General features: G+C 46.4%; 2 protein-coding genes across 2 annotated transcripts in view; both read right to left on the bottom strand.

The window, feature by feature from the left end:
* The window catches only part of gkup (glucuronokinase with putative uridyl pyrophosphorylase), a 10,508-nt gene extending 3,040 nt beyond the window's left edge, over positions 1-7,468 (bottom strand). The window contains exons 1-17 of the mRNA XM_080502954.1: positions 7,345-7,468; positions 6,467-6,573; positions 5,939-5,983; positions 5,692-5,845; positions 5,540-5,611; positions 4,647-4,735; positions 4,415-4,571; positions 3,614-3,691; positions 2,844-2,935; positions 2,639-2,744; positions 2,436-2,515; positions 2,291-2,359; positions 1,310-1,370; positions 1,210-1,226; positions 1,077-1,134; positions 822-975; positions 112-225 (exon numbers count right to left, since the gene is read on the bottom strand). Coding sequence (XP_080359080.1) covers positions 112-225; positions 822-975; positions 1,077-1,134; positions 1,210-1,226; positions 1,310-1,370; positions 2,291-2,359; positions 2,436-2,515; positions 2,639-2,744; positions 2,844-2,935; positions 3,614-3,691; positions 4,415-4,571; positions 4,647-4,735; positions 5,540-5,611; positions 5,692-5,845; positions 5,939-5,983; positions 6,467-6,573; positions 7,345-7,401 — 1,510 coding nt within the window. The 5' untranslated portion in view covers positions 7,402-7,468. The remainder of the gene's footprint in view (positions 1-111; positions 226-821; positions 976-1,076; positions 1,135-1,209; positions 1,227-1,309; positions 1,371-2,290; positions 2,360-2,435; positions 2,516-2,638; positions 2,745-2,843; positions 2,936-3,613; positions 3,692-4,414; positions 4,572-4,646; positions 4,736-5,539; positions 5,612-5,691; positions 5,846-5,938; positions 5,984-6,466; positions 6,574-7,344) is intronic.
* A 457-nt stretch (positions 7,469-7,925) lies between these two features.
* On the bottom strand, positions 7,926-14,483 carry usf1 (upstream transcription factor 1). The gene is made up of 11 exons (XM_080503728.1): positions 14,437-14,483; positions 13,793-13,854; positions 12,854-12,903; positions 11,761-11,873; positions 10,890-11,003; positions 10,529-10,682; positions 10,357-10,444; positions 10,033-10,091; positions 9,861-9,955; positions 9,652-9,780; positions 7,926-8,855 (listed from the first exon to the last, which is right to left on the bottom strand). Exons 2-11 carry the CDS (start codon positions 13,798-13,800, stop codon positions 8,766-8,768), a joined length of 900 nt encoding a protein of 299 aa, XP_080359854.1. The 5' UTR covers positions 13,801-13,854; positions 14,437-14,483; the 3' UTR covers positions 7,926-8,765.
* Positions 14,484-21,366: the final 6,883 nt, after the last annotated feature.

The raw sequence follows: 21,366 nt of genomic DNA on the forward strand, positions 1-21,366 counted from the left end.
ATCAGCCATCGGGTCGCCGTCCATGGAGCTAAAGGTTAACGTTTGTTGTTTTTTTTTTACGACATCTCCAACAGAGAGGAGTGTTAATTGCTCCGTGACGTCTGAGCGTACCACTCAGCCAGCGCTGTCGGATGTTGCTGTGGATGCGACCCGAGTCGCTGGGGTCACTCAGGTAAGCGAGCCAGAACGTTGGCAGGTCACTCATGTCCAATGAAACATAATGACCTGAGAGGAGAAAAGAAAAAACACACACACACACACACACACACACACACACACACACACACACACACACACACACACACACACACACACACACACACACACACACACACACACACACACACACACACACACACACACACACACACACACACACACACACACACACACACACCGAACTGGTATTAAAAGCAGGTTTAGGATTCTAATTGACTTCATTTCGGAGCTCTAATCATTTCTGCTGAGTGAATCTCCTTCATCTCCTCTGCTTTGACGTCAGCATTGGCATTAATATTATACTACAAATACACGAGGCAACAAAACAAAACAAACTAACAGACAAACAAAATTTAAAAAAATAATAAAAAAAACAGTCAACTTATTTTTTTCCAATGTGGCACCGTCCAAAAATGAAATCTCAAAACTGAATACAGAATAATTGGGATCAATTCAAATTAAACTAATTTAAAACGCTCTTTTAAGGGAACACAGGGGATTTTCCTTTATTGCTTCTTGCGCTCGATGTTATTCAGAAACGGAGCGCATAAACCCACCTTTTGCATATAATTGTCAGCGCAGTGGATGGTTTTAAATAGTACCGTAGCCCTGCTGGTCCATGAGCGTCTTGCTGAAGTCCATGTAGACCAGGCCTTGGTAGACCTGCACCACTCGGTCCTGCAGCCCCGCCGTGATGAACAGCTCGTCCGTCTCCACGTTCAGGATGAAGTTGGCTCGGATCGGTTTGGGCAGATCCTACAAATGTGGCAAAAAGGAGAAGAAAAAAAACAACATGTGACTGTCGGCTTTAATGGTAGATTGAAATTAAGAATAAATAAATAAATAAATGTCCTCACATTGTCTGTGATGTTGTAGAACTTCATGAGACACTTCAGGGTCGCCGAGACGATCGCACTGACGCCCAGAACATCCACCAATCAACACGAGCAGCGATCAACGGACAGAGAGTTTTAAATAGGATGTATTTACCTGCTTCCAGCCAGACCCTGCAGAAAACAGAAAAAATAGCCACGTTCAAGCCGAGTGCGTCCGTCACATTCCAACACTGTCCAACAGGGACGCTCCTCACCACTTGTCGGGGGATGTTTGTGTCGTACTTGAGTGTGAAGTTCTGCTTCGTCAAAGCGATGCTACAAGAGAACCCAAAACGTTTCACAGAGCTGTGACTCGGCAAACTGCTCCCAAAACATACCGGGAAAAAAAAGACTAAAAAAAAATACACCAAAAACTATATTTATACGTCAACTCAAGAGTTATACCGTTAAGATGTGAAGCTGTCAACAAACAGGGAACAGTGAGGCAGGGTGGAGGGAGCATCATGGTTTGGGGCTGCATGGGCAGCTTGTAATCATCAACAGGAAAGTTCATCTCAGTCTTGTATTGTCAGGACTATAAGTCGCTTACTTTTAATTGGTTGGTCTGACAAAATGAAGCGACGCAGACAAAAATAGACAGTAAATACCAGCTATGACCACTAGATGTCTCCATTACTGCTGTATTTGACTGACAGCAAGAAAAATGTCTCCAAAAATGATAAAACATGCATCAAAAAAAAAAAAAAAAGACAGCATTGGAGAAAAGCAGTACCGTTATTGTAATGTATGTATGTTTTTTTACAACATGTGTTTTTTTTTCTTCTGCACGATGGACTTGTTGACAAGTGAGACTTAGAATCGAGATGAGAAGGGTCCAACCCCGGTCCCAGAGGGTTTAGCTCCTCCCAGTTGCAGCACACCTGATTGCAATGAGGGGCTCGGTGATGACGCCATCATTAGATTCGGGTATGCTGAAGCAGGGAGGAGCGAAAACCTGCAGGACCGGAGCGGGGTTGGACCCTCCTGATCTAGAAAAGACGGTAACTAGTAAACTCTTATCAGACGGACGTGTTCAGAGTTCAACGTGTGCAGAAACCGTTCCAGCAGATAAACTAAGAATCTGGCTACTCTGATACTGAATTCACACTTATGATCTATCATTATTTTAAACCAACGTGTGTCCGGATCTATTCTAATTGTAGATTTAATCAGTGATGGGGGGGGTGAGATCTCACCCCTGTTTGGAGCAGAACTGGTAGAACTTCTTACACGTGGCCTGCAGCAGCCGCAGGCCTCCCAGATACCTGCGGAGATACGGGGGAGATGTGAAGGCTTCCCACTGTGGATGCCGGCGCGGCGGCGCGGCGGCTCTGAGCTCACCCTTCCTTCCTGCTGATGCAGAACAGATCCTGCAGGCTGCCGAACTCTGTGGGGTCGTTCAGAGGGTGAGGCACGAGGACCTGCAGATCCAGACAAGCCACCAGCCTCAGCTCGGCGCCACGCACCCTAACACCTCAGCAGTGTGTGTGTGTGTGTGTGTGTGTGTGTGTGTGTGTGTGTGTGTGTGTGTGTGTGTGTGTTACCAAAGTCTGGCTGTCCACCAGCGTGACCTCAGCCCAGAAGTTGGAGATGGACATGGCGATGGTTTTCCCGTGGAAGCCGTCCGAGGGGTTTCCCATCAAGCCCACCCTGCGAGTCAAACACAGACCTCAGGTCAGTCCCGAACGTGGCCGTGGAGCCGCAGCGAAAAGGATTGTGGGTAGTGATGTGGGTGGGGGGGGGGGCGACCTGGCGTAGGAGCGGCACGTGATGGGCTTGGCGGGCTTGTTCTGCTGCTTGCTGGAGTAGTGGGTGAGCCACCTGGTGTAGTCGGAGAGACCCTGAGGAGACGGCAAACAAACACGGAGGCTGATTCTCTCCGTCCAGGACCGTCAATCAGCCCATCCATGGGGAGAAACGACACACAGGACGAGTCGCAGACCATTATCTTATCACAGTGGACGCTGGAACAGACGGGTCACATACTGTACGTGTCATTTTCATCTTGATTGGGCCGCAGCAGGGAAATAACCTTCACATTTTAAATTATTTTTCGTTGCTGTGGCGCAGAGTACAAGACATGAAAATGTCTGTATTTTCACAAGTAATGATAAAGCGTCTCCTCCAGCTGCTGCATTATGGATATTTTTTTACAATTGGCTTTGAGGCGAGTTTTCAAGCAACGAGGTATTTTGTTTTCTCAGTTCGGTGTGGCTGTTGTGTCTGCTACTAGTAAGAAATTCTTTCAAATTGTCTAGGTTTTCTTGTTGACTATTTGCTTGGTCTGGCAGGTCAGATTGGAGATTTATGTTTGACTGGTTTAAAATCTTCTCTCCGTGAAGCAGCTTCCCGTTAAATCCAGTGAAGATTTTCGTGTACAAACTTACAAAGGCCATGAGATATGATAAACGTGTACCAGGTGCCATTTCTGACATACGGTATATTTCACTTCCAGAGTACAAACAGTAATCTGTCGGTAAAATGTATTTAATGCTTTAAAAAAAAAAAAAAACACCAACCACTTGTCCGATGAGCTGGAAGCCGGTGGGAAGCTTCATACCAAACACGTCCTGCTGCTGCTCATTGATGAGCCACTCCTGAAGAGAAGAGGACACGTCCACTGGTCACTTCTCGTCTGGTGTGCACCAACATGCATACATACGCCACATCGCCAAAAGTATCCGTTCACCTGCCTTCACAAGCAGGTGAACTTGAGTGACCTCCCATTCTTAAAGGTCCCATATTATACTAAATCCACTTTTCTGTGCTTTAAACATCATAAAAGTGCTATTTGGGGTTCATATACATCCCCAAAGTGGGTTTTTTTCATTGATTCCCGCAAGCTTGAGTTCACAGCGATCTTTCTCTGTTCTAACTGGTGGGGGAGCTCAACACCTTGATTCAATTTGATTACGGGGCACCACCGTGCTGACGCGGCACCACCGTGCTGACGCGGCACCACCGTGCTGACGAGGCACCACCGTGCTGACGCGGCACAGAGCTGGAGAAGCCCCGCCTCCCGGAACATTGACATACGGAGAAACCAAAACAAGACACGCCCACGAATGTACCAAGTAGCGCACGCAGCCTCTTCTCTGGAGAAAGTGTGTTTTCGGGTGCAAGTATGGGTCCACACTATTTGGCTTTGCCGAAAGAAGAAGCACAGCGGCGAATGTGGCTGGACTTTTTTTTCCTTCTCTGCTTTCAGTTTTCCAACAATCGCATTCTTCATTTGGTAAACAAACAACACAGATCCAGTGTTTCCCACCGGCCTTTCAACCAACTCCCAGTCCAGCCAGACGTTTAAAAGCTTTCCTCACCCAGAAGCGTCCGAAGCTCCTGTCGTTGGCCCGGGGCTGCAGGCTCAGGTAGTCGCACATGCGGGGCAGCGTTTCCCTCCGGATGCAGTAAAACACCACGCTGGCCAGCCGGGACGCCGTCAGGTCCGGCTGCGGTTTCTCCAGGAAGCGACTGATCCTGGATCAGAGAAGGAGCGCTGTGAGGAGGCGGGCGGAGCGCGGCGGCGTCATGCGGTGGTGGTGGGGGCATCACCTGTGAGTGTCGGGGCAAACCTCCACCATGCCCCGGCTGCTGCTGCTCTCGCTCTCCTCCAGCTGGTAGTAGATGATCAGCTCTCCAGGCTGGACACACGCAGAGCGACACCTTCATCATCATCATCATTATCATCTGAATTTGTGTTTCATCAGACCGCAGAACTTCAGAACAGAAAAAAAGCACGGTTTGTCCAGGCACAAAGATAAGTTTCCTTTTAATGACTACATGCACGCTAACAGTAGATTCATAGGAAACCGGACTGGTGTGACTTGCTGCATCTTTGTAGATTTGATCTAACAAAACAAATGAAAGACACATTGTTAATGATAATGGATAAAATGCAATGACATTATAGTTAAACAGCCTCAATCAGCAGGTTTAGTTAAAAGAACAAACAGAAGAAATTTTAATTACTACTTAATAATTAGGAATAAAATCTTAAGAGCGAGATCCTGTTCGTGACGCCATTTTGTAGTGGATAATTTCTGCTCTTCAGTGACGGCCGGAGGTTTGGAAAGATGAAGTGAGACACAGGGTGAGATGCTAAGAGTGGAATTTATTCAGACGTAAAGCTGGAGCGCTCCCACACCTGACAGACAAAGACACATTCCACAAAACATCCTCACACACACACAGGCATGCACATTCTGACCATCCCCCCCTTACACACTCTTCTCTATTGTATATAAAGTCGCTCCCTTGTAATCTCATCCTCCAAGGCCTGTTTCTGGCACCGCCAGCAAAAACAACATTGATTAAGGGGCTCAAATCTAACAATGTAACCGGCCTAGGGTGGCAGTGACCTGGCAGATGGGGTAATTATCAGTGAGTACGTAGGCCCGAAAATCAAAGAGATCTTAGATTTTCTACAACAACGAGGACTCGTTTACCTTTGAGCGGAAGAATCGGATCACTTGGGCGACGTCAAAGTTTTGGTCGGCACACAGCATGTCTCCTGCGATCTGCCAGCACACAGCAGGAGTTCAGGCCGACAGGACGACGGCGACAAGACCAACCTTTGGGCGAGCCGGCCCCGTCGTACCACCATGATGTCGTCCTGCAGCCCGCGGCTCCGTATGACCAGCTCCAGGTCGGCCACGGCGCCCAGACGGTTCTCCAGCGTGGTGCTGCCGTCGTTCACCACGTTCTCCACGGGGAAGTCGTTGGCCGTGGCCCAGCGCTCGTAATGCTTATACCTGCTCCGGCACAGACACGCAAACAGAGCGAAGCCGGTTGGACTGCAGAGAAAGGAAACGGCGGCCGAGCAGAACGACGATCCGACGACTCACTTGTCTGCGTTCGTCACCAGGTACACTTCTGTGAAGAGCTGCCTCCTGCAGAGAACCACAGGTCAAATCAGAAAAAATAAGATTGACTGCGGACTGTGGAGGAACACTCATCCATGCATCACGATTGATCTTTGCGATGCGGCTTTACCCCGTGGCAGAACAGACGACGACCAACCTATGGATGTGTTGCACTTTTGGGATTTTTTGTCGACGATATGGAGGTACCCTCCGACAGTTCCTGCTAACTTTAACGCCGACCTTTAGACAGTAACGTACTCTAATCCCCCTCATGCTGGCACATGGAATTTCACCGAACAAGAAAGTATTGGGGACTATGGAGGACTGTGCAGGTTTGTTAATCAGAGCCCAAATCATGATTCTGCCTCTTCCCCACAATGGTAAATTGGACAGACCGACTCCTGGAGATGCTCCTTCAGGTTTGGTTTGCGTCACGGTGAGCTGCTTTTTGGATTTTTAAAAATTTAAGTAATCACAATTCACCGTTGTGTTTGTTTCAGCCATACGTACATGTTTACGGTTTCCCACCAAAAGTCAAGGATCTTCTTGCCCCCGGTGCCGGGGAGCAGAGCCTTCGGGACCCCGGTCAGGTGGCTGTATAGTCCTGTGTCGTCATTCTTGGGGGAAGGAAGAGAGGAAACCTCAGAAGGATTCATATGAAGGTGGTCTTTTCGAAACACAACACCGCACTCTGAGAGGGGCTTTTCTGTGTGGAGTTTGCATGTTCCCCCCTGAGTTTTCTCCAGACACACAGTCCCAAAATATTCATTTGAGGTTAAATGGTGGCCACAACTATGATCCATCCATGGGTGGATGTTGAATGGGATGGAATCTCTCCCCCAGGCCCGACTGGTGTAAGTTCAAATTCATCCGCGGAACACTTGTTGACGTTTCACAATCGCAGGACCACGCGTGGATTCTGGACACGCCCCCTTTGTTTACTTCTGTGCCAAACCTCATGAAAAATGCTTACTGCGTTATCTTACCCTCGTTTTCTGCAAAAGTGTTCAGTTATTAACATTTAGATTTGGTGTCCTGTCGTAAAAAAAAAAAAAAAAAAATCAGCATCATTATGAATTAACACAAAGCTTCAAAATTTACAAAAACACTCTTTTCTCAGGTATTAGCCTACAAGTTCCTCCGCTGGTCGGCAGAGGGCGCTAAATATTACCAAATGGTTACAAATTAACACGTTTACGGAAATTAAAAGGCGGGTGTGTAGTTTCTACCTCAGCCGAAAGTCACATCTGGTTGTTTTACACGTGTAAATATGGTTCGCGATAGTCTAACGGGTATGAGTGCCGGGGCACGGGCGTCGGAGCGGTGAAGTGCCCGGTTCCTCGGTGCAGTCTGGTGGCAGAGGTGAACTTTGCCCCGGGCTCACTCACCTTGATCTGTGCCTCCAACACGGTGCCGTGGCCGGCCACCAGCAGGATGCAGATCATCGGAGAGGCTGCTGGTCGTCCCGTAGTAGTTTGAAATCTTAAAAAAAAACCCACAGTGAGTCGGAGAGAAACGTCCAGTCAGAGGATAAACTAGGAGCTTCCGGTGATGCCCTTTGAAATAAAAGACTTCCGCTTTCAATTTCTTTCAAACTAAAAGACCAGACGAGATCTGCTCTTCTGGGGGGTGTAATGTAATGTAATGTGTAAATATACTGTACACTGACAAAAACAAACAAACTGGGGAACATACGACGTAACTCCAAGTGCCATCACCCCGACCAGTACTGCTGCTGAATTAGTTTCACCGTTACTGCTGGACTAACAGGTGGAAAGATGAAGAAATCCCAAAAGACAGGGTCGCTGTCAGAACCGTTGTGCAGATGCTGGTCCACGGTTCCAGGGCCTGCAGCCCTTCCAGGATGGTATAGTGCCATAGTGGTCAGAAGTCTGTACTCCAACTGTCAGACACAGACAGTGAGGGCTCCACGCACACACACACACACACCAAAAATGAACACAACTGGTGGTGGTTGATGACATACAGTATAATTTTTATTACAAAGACAAACACAGCCTGACTACAATGCGATGCTTCCCGCCCCGTTCACTCTGGTTAGTTCCATTGTTGCAATGTAAGTATCGTCCCCAGCGAGGCGTCGTGAAACGTCAAAAAACAAAAACAAAACAAAAAGTGTGGAGAAGATGACGAGAACAGGAATGGGTAAGACAGGAGAGCAGAGGTTAAAGTCTGTGTACAGCAGAATCAGCGCGACGTGTCCAAATACATTCTACACGCTAGGAACACAGTGAATACTGAATACTAGGTGAGCTCCGTTCACATTCCTTCCACGTGAAGATCACGTTCGATGGAGGTCAGTTTGCTGAGCAGCTCCAGCTGCCATCACTTCAAACCGCGTACTTATAATCTCATGACAGGACAGATTCCTGGATTATCGCCACAGAAAGGCAAAGACTCCTTTCAGGAGTTTAGGGATTTGACTTTGAGTCAATGGGGTTTGAATCATGGATTACTTTTTTTTTTTTTTTATGTTTACTAAAAAACAGATTTATTTGCTCTACACAGACTTTAAAGGAACCAAAGACAGAAGTAGCTTTCTGAACTGGATGATTTCCTCTCTTTTCATCATGGCGTTCTATGATTGTTCCGTTTTCACCAAAGGATCATTCAAAATGAGAATAAAAAAAGCTGGGAGAGCAATATTTTCTTTTTTTTTTTTTATCAAGATGTGTCATTCGAATATCAAGTTCAAGGTTGGGTTATTTGTCTGCGGCGTCATGCACACTGGATCTGGAAGCGTTTCAAGTCCTCTTTTGGCCCCGGTGGTGGTTTTCAAAGCCGCCGCTCACTGGGGGTCCGTGCTGGAAGAGCCCACAATGCCGTGCTGTCGCAGAAGGTTCCTCAGGATCTGGTTCTTGGACTTCCAGTCTTCCACCTGAGCGACACGGAGGAGAGTGGGGAGAGAGGATGAGTGTCTGGAGGAACCAGAGGTGTGGAGAAAGAGAGAACGGGGGGGGGGTGTTCAACATGAGGCGCCAATCCCAACAAACCATCACCAAAATAGTGAAAATGTTTAAAAAAAAAAAAAAAACAACAATCAAACTCTTCGTTTTCTCAGGAGGAGTGGGGAAACGACACATCGCCGACACACAAGCTGAGGTATCAGAGAAACGAGCATTGGCCACGGGGCCGTGCTGTCGGGGGCAGTTTTGGCAGGAAAACCCACAATGCAACAGCCACAGGAGGAGAATCACTATTTCCCACCATGTCGCTGTATATTTATCTGTATCTCTGTTCGCCAGATTACGTCAAAACTGCTGCACGGATTAGGTCCAAATGTTCAGCCAGGAAAGACATTAGGTCGTAGAAGAGTCCCGTGAATTTGGGAGATGTTCTGGATAAGATCAAATTAAAAGAACAGAAAATTGATGAATGTGAGTTTGTACAAAAAACAAAAACGTCTTTCTTAATTGACTTCCAATTACTTCTTTTTCCCTGATGCTGTGTGTTTATTGTTGGCTTTTGAAAAAAAAAAATGTTTTTAATTAAATTATGAGAGAATTCCACAACAAAATAGGATTAAAACTGGACTCTGATTGTGGCGGCACTTATCTGAAGCACTATGTGAGAGTTCGAGACATTTGATGGAACTTTTGTCTTGGCGTGTGGAAGTCTGGACAGAAACAGAGCGCCCCCTGGTGGCTCGGGGGAGGACACGGCGCAGCGCCCACCTCCTGTCGCAGCAGCTGGTTGTCAACCCGGAGTCGGTCCAGAGTGCCGATGTCGTCCCCCAGCTTGGAGTTGCTCTGCCGCAGCTCCTTGATGTACTCGCAGGCTTTGGACAGGATCCCGCCTTTGCTCTGCGACGCAGCACACAAACCGCCATGAGGCGCGGGACAGGAAGTCTCCTCTTCCAGCCCAGACCCGGAGCGGCGCTCACCTGTCCCGTCTTGGTGTAGTCCACGTTGCAGTCCGGGATGGCCTTGGAAAGCTGCACGATCCAGTTGTTGATCTTGTCCCGGCGCCTGCGCTCCACTGTCAAACACGGAGGACGGTTACTGTCGGCCGCAAAAAAAAAAGGAGGACGCCCGCGGGCGAGTGTGGGCGCTCACCTTCGTTGTGTTGGGCTCGCCGCTTCTCGTCCCTGGAGGCGCGCGGGGCTTCCTGCTTCCTGGGAGACAAACAAATCCAGGAGATCCCGTCAGTGATGCCCGGAGGAGCAGAGGGACGGGAGCAGCTCGGGGGGGGGCGCCGTTCACCACGTCTCAAGTGAAAAGTCACAAGTTTTCATCATTTGGCTCCGCAAAGAGGAGAAATCAAATCAAACTTCCACTAGTCCGCATTGAGTTTTATGTAAACACAACCAAAGTTTGGCGTTTTCTCTTGAAAAACGGTTGACGTGGAAACGGGGCCCCCCCCGAGCGCCATGTACTCACGCCACATACGGCTGGGTGCGGGGGGCGATGGTCCTCTGATTGGTTCCCGTCAGGACCTCCTGCGGCGACATCATGACGTAGAGCTGCCCTGTGGACGACACGTGGCGAGCGTCAGGACGCCTGCCGGCCGAGGCCCCGCCCCCGCAGGCTCCAGGTGTGTGCGTTTCAGTACCTGTGGGCGTGGTCTGGCCCAGCAGCGTGTCGGACGCCTGCACCGTGGTCACCATGGTGCCGGTGGTGGCGTCCGCGATGGTGGCGGGGTAGTAGGTGTACTGCGTCTCGGCGCTGGCGTCGCCCTCCAGGGCCTCCGACTGGGAGAAGACCGCCTGAGGACACACACACACACACACACACACACACACACACACACACACACACACACACACACACAACGGTTAGCAAGAAGACAAACAGGAAGTGCGAGTTCTTCATGAACAAACACGGTTCAGAATGTGTCGTCAGCCGCAGCGGCTCAGGTGTCTGGCCCGCTACGTTCCAGTAGGTGGCGCCGCTGCACATGGGGTCGTCCTCACCTGCGTGACGGCCTGAGTGGTTGCAGGGAATCCCGTGACGAGGCTGACGGCCGCAGCTCCATCGCTCTGAGCCTCCAGCTGTCCATCAGAGACCTGGATCACCCTGTAGGTCACCTGCAGTGCACAAGGAGACCCCGCCCCCCCCCACACTGCTGGTTACCACGGAGTCCAACCACAATCAAGGTTGGCTCCTCCCCTTTGACTCCTCCCACAATTAGGCAGCTCTAGTCTGGCACATGGCACCACGAGAGGAAGTACTTCCTCCTCTTCCCATAGATGGGCTTCTGTGGGGGCGGAGCCAGTCCAGCTCACACAGACACAGCAGATTCTGAATGCAGCTCCTATGATCCAATATTCCAATGGAGGGAAATCAAGAAGGAGCTGGAAACTTTGACTACGAGGTCTCTGGATCGACCAGGAGGAGGAGAAACGCTTGATAACACGACCCCTTTAGTACATCAGGTCATTATTTCAATACGCGACCGTATGGCTTGTTTACAGAATATCTACACGCAGCCTTCGCCCCGCGTGTGAATCCAGAGACGTTTCCAGAAAATTCCATGTCTCCCGGGCAAATCAAGTTGTTGCAACACAACAAGAGCCCATCGTCGGTCACACCTATCATTAGACTTGTCGAAACGGTGCAGCAGAGGAACCGTACAAGGTTTTATTTAGCATCAGTAAAAACGGCAGGACGTTGAAATTTGACGTGTTTAGATTTGGGAACGTTTTATTTAATGTCAATGTTTTATTTCTTTGTTGTTGTTGTTGTTGTTTTTTTTTAAATGAAGTACTAATTTTGATTAAACCCAAACGGAATTACTTATAGCGAAGTAGAACACACTCAGACGACCAGCCCCCTGCGCCCCACCTGCCCGCCTGCTCCCTCCGTCTTGAACAGATACTTGATGGGCTGGTCGGAGAAGGTGGCGGCCGACTGGATGGTGGCGATGGCCGCAGGATCCTCCGCGGTGGCGACGGACCCTTGAAAGAACAGGGGAGTCAGTGAGTGGAGGGTCGGATCTCACCCCACAACAAAGTCACTCCCACCTTTCAACCGCCGGATGAACAAAACATCCAACTTAACGGCAGCAGAAATCTAGACATAAAACACTTTTTCAGCTTTGTGGAATAAAAGTTTCAAACTCATGCAGGTTCGGGTTGGTTGGATTGTAACACACTTCATTTCAATTGTTTGTTTGCACGTGCATATCTCTTCACCAGGTTACCGGCAATATGCCGGATTTAGCACAAGGCTAATCTTCCATCAGTTGGCCCACATAAAGCCACACGAGGTCACAAATATAGAAAAACAATTAAAAAATATAGAATAGCAATGTGCTAAAACAAAGACAAGGACGATCATATAACTTTTCCGAAAACGTGTAGTGCAAATATTAATAAACAATATAATAATATAATGACATATATAAAGTGGCTGTTTAATTTTTTTATATATATTGTTTTCCTTATATATATTATTTATACCATATTATTTCTATATATATATTAAAGTGCATTAGATTCCTTAGGATCACAAGTGTGGTTGTTAATCAGCCATGTCTTGTACTGTGTTTTAAAAGCGACAAAAGTGGAGCCTTTTCTGGATAACTGGAGATTCCAGAATTCCAGTTTGTGTGACTTTTAAACACATGAAGGCCTTCTGGGCAAAGGAGCACTTTCTAAATTTAATTTCGCCAACATCTCTGAAGCCCCATTTACACGACAGGCGCTTCAGAGTCCGTGAGTATTTCTGTGTAGGTACTTTTACTGGGCTGTATCGTGTATTTCACACATTTTCACGCAAATAAAATCCATGATTGATACGTATGGGAACATTAAAAGCCGTGATGTAGTTCATTTAGTATTTGACTGTTAGATTTAAGTGTGAGCCAGAGCTTTTGTTAGGCAGGACAGGTAAACCAGTTGCATTAGGAAAGTATTTATGAATTAGATTCTCTTACCTTCCTCGTTCACAGAGACAGTCCCGTCCGGTTCTGGGCTTTTCTGTTGGCTGAGGAACAGAAACAAAGAGCTTAGTTATAGTGTTGATACTCAGCTACTCTGGTATTTGAGTGGTAGTTGAGTTATATTTGAGTGTTATTTGAGTGGTATTTGAGTATTAGTTGAGTGGTAGTTGGATGGTATTTGAGTATTAGTTGAGTGGTAGTTGAGTGATATTTGAGTGATATTTGAGTGGTAGTTAAGTGGTAGTTGGTTGGCATTTGAGTGGTAGTTGGATGGTATTTGAGGGGTAGTTGGATGGCATTTGAGTGGTAGTTAAGTGGTAGTTGGGTGGCATTTGAGTGGTAGTTGGATGGTATTTGAGTGATATTTGAGTGGTAGTTGAGTGATATTTGGATGGTATTTGAGTGATATGTGAGTGGTAGTTAAGTGGTAGTTGGGTGGCATTTGAGTGGTAGTTGGATGGTATTTGAGTGACATTTTAGTGATATTTGAGTGGTAGTTCAGTGATATTTGGATGGTATTTGAGTGATATTTGAGTGTTAGTTAAGTGGTAGTTGGGTGGCATTTGAGTGATATTTGAGTGGTAGTTGAGTGATATTTGGATGGTATTTGAGTGATATTTGAGTGGTAGTTGAGTGATGTTTGGATGGTATTTGAGTGGTAGTTTGGTGGTATATGAGTGGTAGTTGAGTGATATTTGAGTGGTAGTTGGGTGTTATTTGAGATATATTTTAGTGGTATTTGAGTGGTAGTTGAGTGATATTTGGATGGTATTTGAGTGGTAGTTAAGTGGTAGTTGGGTGATATTTGAGTGGTAGTTGAGTGATATTTGGATGGTATTTGAGTGATATTTGAGTGGTAGTTGGGTAGTATTTGAGTGGTATTTGAATGGTATTTGGATGGTATTTGAGTGGTAGTTCGAGCCCCACTCTCACCCTTTCATTTCTGGAGAAGCTGTTGGACGAGGAGACCGCCTTCACTCGCTCCTACAGCCAGACTATAAAAACAAAGTGATGAGTTCGGGGGAAAGGAAGAAGGAAGGAACATCTATCCAGACACAAACAGCTCGGAGCATCTGCACTTTAAAACAGGGAGGACGTGAGAGGAAGGTTGGTGGAAGCTAGCGGGGGAAGCCGAGTCACAGCGGCGCCATTTAGGCGCAAAGCGGAAGCGACTCGTTTCAGAAAACAAACTTAAAGCATTCCGGGAGACAATGAAATGCAAAGTTCGACACGAAGATAAGTTGTGTCAGTGGCTTTAAGTGCAGACCACCAAGTACTCTATATCATTGATTCAATACATCAGAATGAGCCAGGTTTACGTGAAGTAATACAGCGCCTGCAATTTATTGTGAAAGCTTCACCGGAAGCAAGAGCCCTCATCGCTGCTAACAGTCTTAGCTCCGCTCCCGCTTGGCCCAGCGGTTTGTACAGATGTTTAGAACAAAGCACTTTCCTTTCCTCCGTGCAGCCATCATCAGCATTCCCTGAGAAACACGGCGCAGAGAAAACGCAGCGGCTGCACTGACAACATCCCGCCGCCGCGGATCATTTTCAACCCAGAACAAAGATGTACTTACGCCGCAGAGCTCCTCCTCTGATGTTTGTCAACAACGCTCTGGAGGCGTGGTGTGCGCATGCGTGACCGGAAGCCAAGACACACTTCCGGATCACTTCGTACACGGCCTGGAGTGTAGTGAACAAAGTAAAACCTTTATTTTTTTATTTTTTTCAAACACCAAAGACAACATATCTTACAATAAAAATAGGAAGCAGCATAATACGATTTAAAAATACGATTTAATTTGTCCGAAATAAACTAAACTAAACACATCACCAGAGCAAAGTGTCAGATGATGCAGTGGTATAAAGCACAATGCCATCTCAGTCCAATGGTGTATTAAACAACAGAAAATAATCGAAACCATCAGAGCATCATCATTAAACATTATATAAAACAAAAACTATAACACAATTGCACAACTGCAGAGATCGTACAATACACCAAAGTTCAATAAGGACAAAACAGTTAGTATGCATGAATGAAGAGAGACACACTTTATGGGTGTTTACAGAAGTAAATACTGAGCTAAACCCACACGACACAGCTTGCGTCAAAGAGATATTGTGACAAGTAATGATCCGGATGTGACTGTCTCTCTCTCTCTCTCTCTCTCACACACACACACACACACACACACACACACACACACACACACACACACACACACACACACACACACACACACACACGGATCTGACATCTTAATCTTCCAAATAAACTTTGAAGAGTTGTTAAACCGCTTCTCTCCAGCCCCTCCCTGCTCTGGAGCTGTTATACCCGTTTCCACCAACAGGGGGCAGAGAAGAAGCTTTTTTTGCCTAAACTCATAAAAATAAACCTCATTTATGTTACAAAACGAGTAAGTTTAGGCATTACATTTATTCTTTAGAATACAGGAAATAAATGTAAAAGTTCTAAAACATCATATCATATAGATATGGGCGTGTTAAATATGAACATCCTATCTGGCCGGTGCTGTCTTTATCCTGAAGAACTTTATTATTATTCATTTTCTATACATGATGGCAAACTGTCCAGACATTGATACAGAAAAGAAGTAGAAAATCGTGATGCTGAATTTTAATTTTGAGGACCAAACATGCTCCGGAAAAGTGACGATCACTTGAACAGGGGCTAAAATGTTGCTGCTCTATCCAGGTCTTCTGCGCCCCCTGTCGATGGCAGCAGGTATAACAGTTGAAAGTTCAGATCAGCCGTGTTCCTGTCGCAGCTTTTCTTCAGAGGCAGACGAAGATATACTGGAATCACACTGAAATGACTTTCACTCTTAAGGGGAAAAAAGCAGAGGACAGCGCCCGTGGTTCGATCCCTCGTGAGAGAGAAGAACTGTGGATCGTCGATCAAGCAGAGGAAGTAACCACTGAGCTAAACCAGTGCGGATGTGTAGAAAGAACTAGTTATATGAGTACACTTATTCCTGAAATAAAAATCAATACTTAACGTCATAGAATAACAAATCGCGAATGAACAAACCCTCAGCATGAAGGTTAATTCTCCTTTATGGTGAAATCAAAGCAGAAAACAAGACCCTGCAGCTGCGGATGACCAGGAAAAGCTTCAAGGAGGTTTATTTAAAACAATCAGGGCACACACAGGATCACAGATACATTTTCTTTTCGACTCGCATCTACTTTCCAGCTGTGATGCAGCATAAATAAAAAAAAGTTTTTAAAAGTACTGGACAGCGCCCGTGGTTCGATCCCTCGTGAGAGGGAAGAACTGAGGATCATAGCAAGGATGAATGTCAGAGGAAGTAACCACTGAGCTAAACCAGTACAGGAATGAAGGTAGAAAAGCTGCTATATAAATGCTGCTAGTTTGACTGTTTTACTCACAATGGATGAAGATAACTGGTGGATCTTCATATAAAATATCAACTTAAACTTCGTCATCAGCCCTTCAGATGCAGTCTTGATAAAACTGCTCCTGTAAAGCAGGAATGCACCTCCTCACTGCTCTTTAGCTGTAATACCTGCTGTCACCAGCAGGGAGCAGAGGAGACATGGACGAGTGGGTTCATGCCAAAGAACACTGAGCTTTAGAATCCCGAGACACACCTGAAGTGCTGACATGACTGGAAGATAGTTTTAGCGAGACCTCCAGGTCAGATGTCACTCTCCTCCATGATGTCACTCTCCCCCATGATGTCACTGTCCTCCATGATGCCACTCTTCCCCATGATGTCACTCTCCTCCATGATGTCACTCTCCCCCATGATGTCACTCTCCTCCACGTGTCCTGTAGGTTTTAGCTCCTCCCTGCTACTGCATACATTAATCTATTGATGATGTCATCACCAAGGTTGTGAGAAAGCCTAGTAACGAGCCCCTCATTGCTCCCTGCTGGTGACATCAGGTATTACAGCCACAGAGCAGTGAGGAGCTGTTTTGCAGCAGTTTTATCAAGATTGAATCCGAAGGGCTGATGACGAAGTTTAAGTTGATATTTTATATGAAGATCCACCAGTTATCTTCATCCATTGTGCCTAAAACAGTCAAACTAGCAGCATTTATATAGCAGCTTTTCTCCCCAGATTCCTGCACTGGTTTAGCTCAGTGGTTACTTCCTCTGACATTCATCCTTGCTATGATCCTCAGTTCTTCCCTCTCACGAGGGATCAAACCACGGGCGCTGTCCAGTGCTTTTCTTAAAAGAAAAATTGTATTTATGCTGCATCACAGCTGGAAAGTAGATGCGAGTCGAAAAGAAAATGTATCTGTGATCCTGTGTGTGCCCTCATTGTTTTCAATAAACCTCGTTGAAGCTTTTCCTGATCATCCGCAGCTGCAGGGTCTTGTTTTCTGCTTTGATTTCACCATAAAGGAGAATTAACCTTCATGCTGAGGATTTATTCATTTGCGATGTGTTATTCTCGTGCTAAACCAGTACAGGATCCAGGGAGAAAAGCTGCTATATAAATGCTGCTAGTCTGACTGTTTTAGTCACACACAGATCACAGATACATTTTCTTTTCGACTCGCATCTACTTTCCAGCTGTGATGCAGCATAAATAAAAAAAAGTTTTTAAAAGTACTGGACAGCGCCCGTGGTTCGATCCCTCGTGAGAGGGAAGAACTGAGGATCATAGCAAGGATGAATGTCAGAGGAAGTAACCACTGAGCTAAACCAGTACAGAAGTTTAGGGAGAAAAGCTGCTATATAAATGCTGTTAGTCTTAACGTTAGTAAGTGATGGATCGTCATATAAATGATCAACTTAGACCTCGTCATCAGCCCTTCGGATGAAATCTTGATAAAACTGCTGCAAAGCAGCTCCTCACTGCTCTGTCACTGTAATACCTGCTGTCACCAGCAGGGAGCAATGAGGGGCTCGTTATTAGGCTTTTTCGCAACCTTGGTGATGACGTCATCAATAGATTAATGTATGCTGTCGCAGGGAGGAGTTAAAACCTGCAGGACAGGGGCCCTCCAGGACCCAGGTTGGACACTCCTGATCAAGAGGGGGGAAAAGGTTAGTCCTGCTCTATCCAGGTCTTCTGCGCCCCCTGTCGATGGCAGCAGGTATAACAGTTGAAAGTTCAGATTAGCCGTGTTTCTGTCGCAGCTTTTCTCGGAGGCAGACGAAGATATACTGGAATCAGACTGAAATAACTTCTTGTGCACACGAAGGTCCACAGCACGTCAAAGAGATTTTTTTTCTCTACTTTCCAGGGGAAAATAAGAAAGTGCACTGGACAGCGCCCGTGGTTTGATCCCTCGTGAGAGGAGAAGTATTGATTGTAATCGCAATGATTAAGTACCAATGGAAGTAACCACTGAGCTAAACCAGTGCAGAGATCTAGGGAGAAAAGCTGCTATATAAATGCTGCTAGTCTGACTGTTTTAGTCACAATGGATGAAGATAGCTGGTGGATCTTCATATAAAATATCAACTTAAACCTCGTCATCGGCCCTTCAGATGCAGTCTTGATAAAACTGCTCCTGTAAAGCAGGAATGCACCTCCTCACTGCTCTTTAGCTGTAATACCTGCTGTCACCAGCAGGGAGCAGAGAAGACATGGCTACAGTGGGAATCTGAAGCCTTTTTCTGCTCCTTTTGCAAGTGAATCTAACCTTTCTGGAGCGTATTTGACCCACAAAATGACAATAAACTACGTTTCTCAGCTCCCATTGGGGGTTTTTGTGTGAAAGCCAAACTGTAGATAATATTCCTTCTATCTTCTCGGTGGAGACGATCCCATGAGTGAAGGCAGGGTCAGGTCATCGATCTATCACAGGGCAAATGCATTGACATTCACACCTGTGGGTCACTTAGCATGACAGATTGTGACAAAAGCTATAAACCTTCCAGGACTGGGGTGTCGTTCGGATCTATCAGCTCAGTCACCAACCCAGGACGTTTCAGTCTTTGGGTTTAGAAAATAGGACAAAAGACATGCCCGAAGGTCTGATAAGACTGGAAGATATTGCCAACAAGTGCTGACCTCCAGGTCCAACCTTCAGAGATACGACAGCCCTGCGTACTTACGGTAGTACACCCTCCCTGACCCGTCTTCACCAAGTGGAGCTCCGTCTTATCTGTCTGTCGGAGCCAATAATGACTATACTTTTTCTTCGTGAAATTGCTATACATTAATGAAATGAGGAGAAATATTATTTGAAGTAGTCTTGTTTTTGTAGTTAGATTGATATTTATAATTGTGTGGATCTGTCCTCTTCCTCGTCAGGCCTCCTCATAATCAGGACGAGGTGCAGCTGTGAGAAGGTTTTTCTACCACAAGCACACAAGCCTGTAAAAACTAACATTTATGAGTATTTGCAGACGTTTTTTTTTTTTTTTTAAATCAACCGTGGAGAATACTTTGTTTGTAGGGTTAGCCATAAATAGTGCATCTTTACTGGAAAACTGAAAAATCTCTCCGCAAATGCTTTTTAATTGCTGCAAGTCAAACATCTCCTCAAAGGGAAACTCTTAATTTGGATTTTTGGGACGAAAGAGTGGCCACAGCATTGTCTGTCCTATCCTTTTCTCTCCTTCTATCCACTCACCCCGACCAGAAAAGCAGAGCCTGGTTCTGCAGGCTTCTTCCTGTTAAAGGGGAGTTCTTCTATTGCACTGCTTATGCTTGCTCATGTGGAATTGCTGAGTTTTTCTCTGCCAAATGCCTCAACGACGCCTCCAAATAGCTTTTGTTATTTGCATCATTTCCCAGCCTATTCCAGAATGTTTTCTTGCCAAGACACGGAACCTGCTGGTGAGGAAAAGTAGCCTCTGAGTTTGTCGCGTTGCTCCGCTGCAGACCTGAAGGGATTTGGGTCACTGTCTGCAGGCACTGGCTGAAAGGTGGCGTCACTTCGCCAGCTTCCAGGGATGATGTGGTGGTCCTCATCCTCTGTGTCTACCAGACTAGGGCTGATGTAAGCGTCTCTTGCCTGTACTTGCAGGTAGTTGTGCAGGGACAGAGCAGCCAGGATTATCCAGGAGACTGGCTCTGGTTCCAGAGGAATAGGAGTCAGGACGACTCGCCATCTGTTAGCAAGTATGCCAAACGCATTCTCTGCAACACGTCTCACTCTTGACAGTCTGTAGTTATAGACACGCTGCTCATGGTTGACATGCCTGAAGGGGTATGGCCTCATTAAATGTGTTTGAAGTGGAAAAGTCTCATCTGCAACAAACATAAAAGGCATGACTACATCTGTGCCAGGGAGACTTTGTGCTGGTGGAACTTTTAAGCGGTTGCTTTCCACTGCTGCTTTCAGGTCAGTCTGGGCATAAACACCCCCATCAGATGCTACGTCTTGTGTACCAATATGTGCATATAAAAAGCGATACTGGGCATCAACAACAGCCATAAGGTCTAGCGAGAACGCAGACTTCCGGAAGGGGCTCCCACCCTTGCTTGAAAGGATGGTGATATGCTTTCTGTCGATGGCACCCAGACAGTGAGGAAACTGCCACCTCTCCTGGAAGCCGCTGGCCACCACTCTCCACTCAGCCTCTGTTGTTGGTGTCTATAAAAACAGTCAAAACAGAAGAAAATAACAATGGCATCAGCGTATATTCCTGTGAATATTACATGCATATTAATAATGTCCTTCGTGTTGCATTCAGCCATTTCAAAATAGAGCTCACCTTCAGGTAGTCTTTCTTCAGGACATGGTGCAACATCCGGCAAGTCTCCTTAACAATTAGACCAACAATACTGCGACCAATGCCGTATTGGATGCTCAATGAAGAAAATGACTCTCCTGTCAAATCAGGCATCAATAATGGAATGTTGTTTTATTTTATATATATCAGGGAGAGACTTCTGTCCCTCTCCAGAAGACTGTTTTACAGCACGGATAATAATACTGATTCAGCTGGGAACAATTACCTGTTGCCAAATAGCGAAGTGTGACGGACAGTCTCGCTCTGGCACTGATTGCCCGCCTCAGCTGGGTGTTATTCTTGGAGATGTATGGCGCCACCAGCTGAAGCAGATCATTAAACTGGTCCACATCCACACGGAGTAATTCTTGGAAGCCACTTTGATCGTCCACCTAAACGAGATAATGAGCAGAGTTTCAGTATGTTGCATCAAAGATATCGACAGTCATCACATCTGTGCTGTATGTAACGTTTACATGTTGTGTAATGTTAATAAGTACTTACGTCAAGCTCTCCTTGCAAAATTGGCATCCCAAGTTGGCCTCTGTCTCCGAGCCACGACCGCGTCCATGTTTTCCTTTTCCTTTTTCGGGGATTTTTCTCCAAACATAAGAATGCCACAACGGCGTTAGCACCGTCCATGCCTTGTGCCTCTGTTTTGTTTTTGTTTTGTTTTTTTGGAACGGAAGGCGCATGCTTATGACGTTATATTCTTTCGTCGGCGAACACTGGCAGTGGGCGTCAGCAAATGGTTGCCCGGCAGCGGAGGAAGTGGGCGGGACTTCTTTCAGGCTCCGCTCACCCTGCCACA

This window comes from Blennius ocellaris, assembly GCF_963422515.1.
Source record: "Blennius ocellaris genome assembly, chromosome: 2".
NCBI classification, from domain to species: domain Eukaryota; kingdom Metazoa; phylum Chordata; class Actinopteri; order Blenniiformes; family Blenniidae; genus Blennius; species Blennius ocellaris.